Below are 1,968 nucleotides of genomic sequence, written 5' to 3'. Positions count from 1 at the left end.
TGGCGGCCAGCCCGGCGGTGCATTAGCAGTCCCGCAGCCCCTTCTCTCCCTTTCCCGCACTCCTGGCTGTCCGTGTGTCGTGCCGTCCGTGTAGGTTAATTATACTGTATTTACCTGAGTATACGACCCCTCCCCCTTTACCTAAATTTATGAGAAAAAGTACTATTTTCTACTTTTTATTTTCCAAACTAATAAGTAACTGTCTTTATTTTTCAAAGGACCTGATGGTATACGTGAGATGAAGTCTCATTCATTTTTTGCCACTATTGATTGGGATAAACTGGCTAGAAAAGAAATACAACCACCCTTTAAGCCTGCAGTTTGTAGAGCAGAAGATGCTCGATATTTTGATAGTGAATTCACATGTAAAACCCCTAAAGGTTTGTATTGTGATTTATCTAAATTTTAATTCTTGATGTTAACGCTTGATGTAACTTAATTTTTTTTAAACTATTGCATTACATTTACTTTGGTTTACAGACTCACCAGGTCTACCTGCTAGTGCTGCAGCTCATGAACTCTTTAGAGGATTTAGTTTTGTGGCACCATGCTTATTAGATGAACAAGGGATTCCTACAGAAAGAACTATAGAGTCAATATCTAAGGTGAGAGAGGCAAATTTTCCTGGGTGGCCTTACGTTCCTTCAAATTTTTACTCAACCGGGAATGATGACCTTTTAAATTGTGTTACAGCAATTAATGTATGTAAAAAGAAATTCTGTGTCAGATGATTATGAGCTCAGAGAAGAAATTGGTCGAGGGAGCTTTTCAATATGTCGGTTATGTGTGCATAGGGTGTCTCGACAAGAGTATGCTGTTAAGGTAGTACTTTACTGACTGACGCTCATCAGTACAAACTGATACATTATGGTGTGTTACTAAATTCTAATTTATTTCTGCAGGTAATAGATAAGTCAAAACGAGACTGCCAAGAGGAGATTGAAATTTTGTTGCGATATGGACAACACCCTAATATCATCACATTGAGAGATGTAAGCAATAGGTTACTCATTGTCAGAGATCTTCTTTGTAATCATCCTTTTCATTTCCATTCTTTTATTTACTTTTTCCTCCAGGTGTATGAAGATGAACGTTCTGTCTATTTAGTGATGGAATTAATGCGAGGGGGTGAACTTGTAGAACGTATAATGGGACTGAAAATTTTCTCTGAAAGAGAAGCAGCAGCTGTCTTAAACACACTTGTTAGTGCAATTCAGTATCTTCATCAAAATGGAGTAAGTACTCTCAACTTGATGCTCACGGTTTCTAAAATCTAATGTTAAAATGAAGGCAATTTGAGAAAATTTGTTAAATGAAAATATTTGCATTTGAAGTTGCTCTAAAGTTTCGAACTTTTTTTTGTTCCAGGTTGTTCACAGAGACCTGAAGCCGTCAAACATCTTGTACGAATCGGAGAGCATGACCCCCGAATCGTTGAGGATCATCGACTTTGGCTTCGCCAAGCAGCTCCGGGCCGAAAATGGCCTGCTCATGACACCCTGCTACACGGCCAACTTCGTGGCACCCGAAGTGCTCAAGCGCCAGGGCTACGACGAGGCCTGCGACATTTGGTCGCTGGGCGTCATCCTCTTCATCCTCCTGGCTGGGTGAGTCCTCACACCCATTCTGTAACCCTGCCGTGTGAGAGCGGAATTCAGAGTTTGTTTTGGCCTGGCCGCGGGCTATGCTATGTTGAAAGCAGTTGAGAGGCATACCTCGCTCCCCTCCCCTTCCCCCTCCTCTCTCTCTCTCTCTCTCCACGGTATGCTTCTTTGATGTCCCGAGACCGCACCGTGTGGCCCTGGCCTTGGACACGTGGACATGAGACGGCGGCTGCTGCCATCCTTGTGGAACAAGTTGGCCCACGCTTCCGCGCCACGGGGAGTCACCTGGAGGCGACCACCGCCCCTCGCTCATCCCTCCCGCCGCCCCAACGCGCTTGACGGGTGTCTTCCTGTCGAACATGAC

At 44.1% G+C, this 1,968-nt stretch overlaps 1 protein-coding gene across 1 annotated transcript in view; it reads left to right on the top strand.

Annotated features, from left to right (window-relative positions):
- The window catches only part of LOC113203352 (ribosomal protein S6 kinase 2 beta), a gene marked incomplete at its 5' end in the record, with an annotated part of 64,832 nt that overhangs the window by 32,950 nt on the left and 29,914 nt on the right, over positions 1-1,968 (top strand). Inside the window, 6 exon segments of the mRNA XM_052270466.1 lie at positions 219-380; positions 481-605; positions 694-822; positions 903-992; positions 1,077-1,235; positions 1,369-1,607. Coding sequence (XP_052126426.1) covers positions 219-380; positions 481-605; positions 694-822; positions 903-992; positions 1,077-1,235; positions 1,369-1,607 — 904 coding nt within the window.

This window comes from Frankliniella occidentalis, unplaced genomic scaffold, assembly GCF_000697945.3.
Source record: "Frankliniella occidentalis isolate FOCC.00 unplaced genomic scaffold, Focc_3.1 Scaffold124, whole genome shotgun sequence".
Taxonomy (NCBI): domain Eukaryota; kingdom Metazoa; phylum Arthropoda; class Insecta; order Thysanoptera; family Thripidae; genus Frankliniella; species Frankliniella occidentalis.
This window is presented reverse-complemented; position numbering and strand designations above follow the sequence as displayed.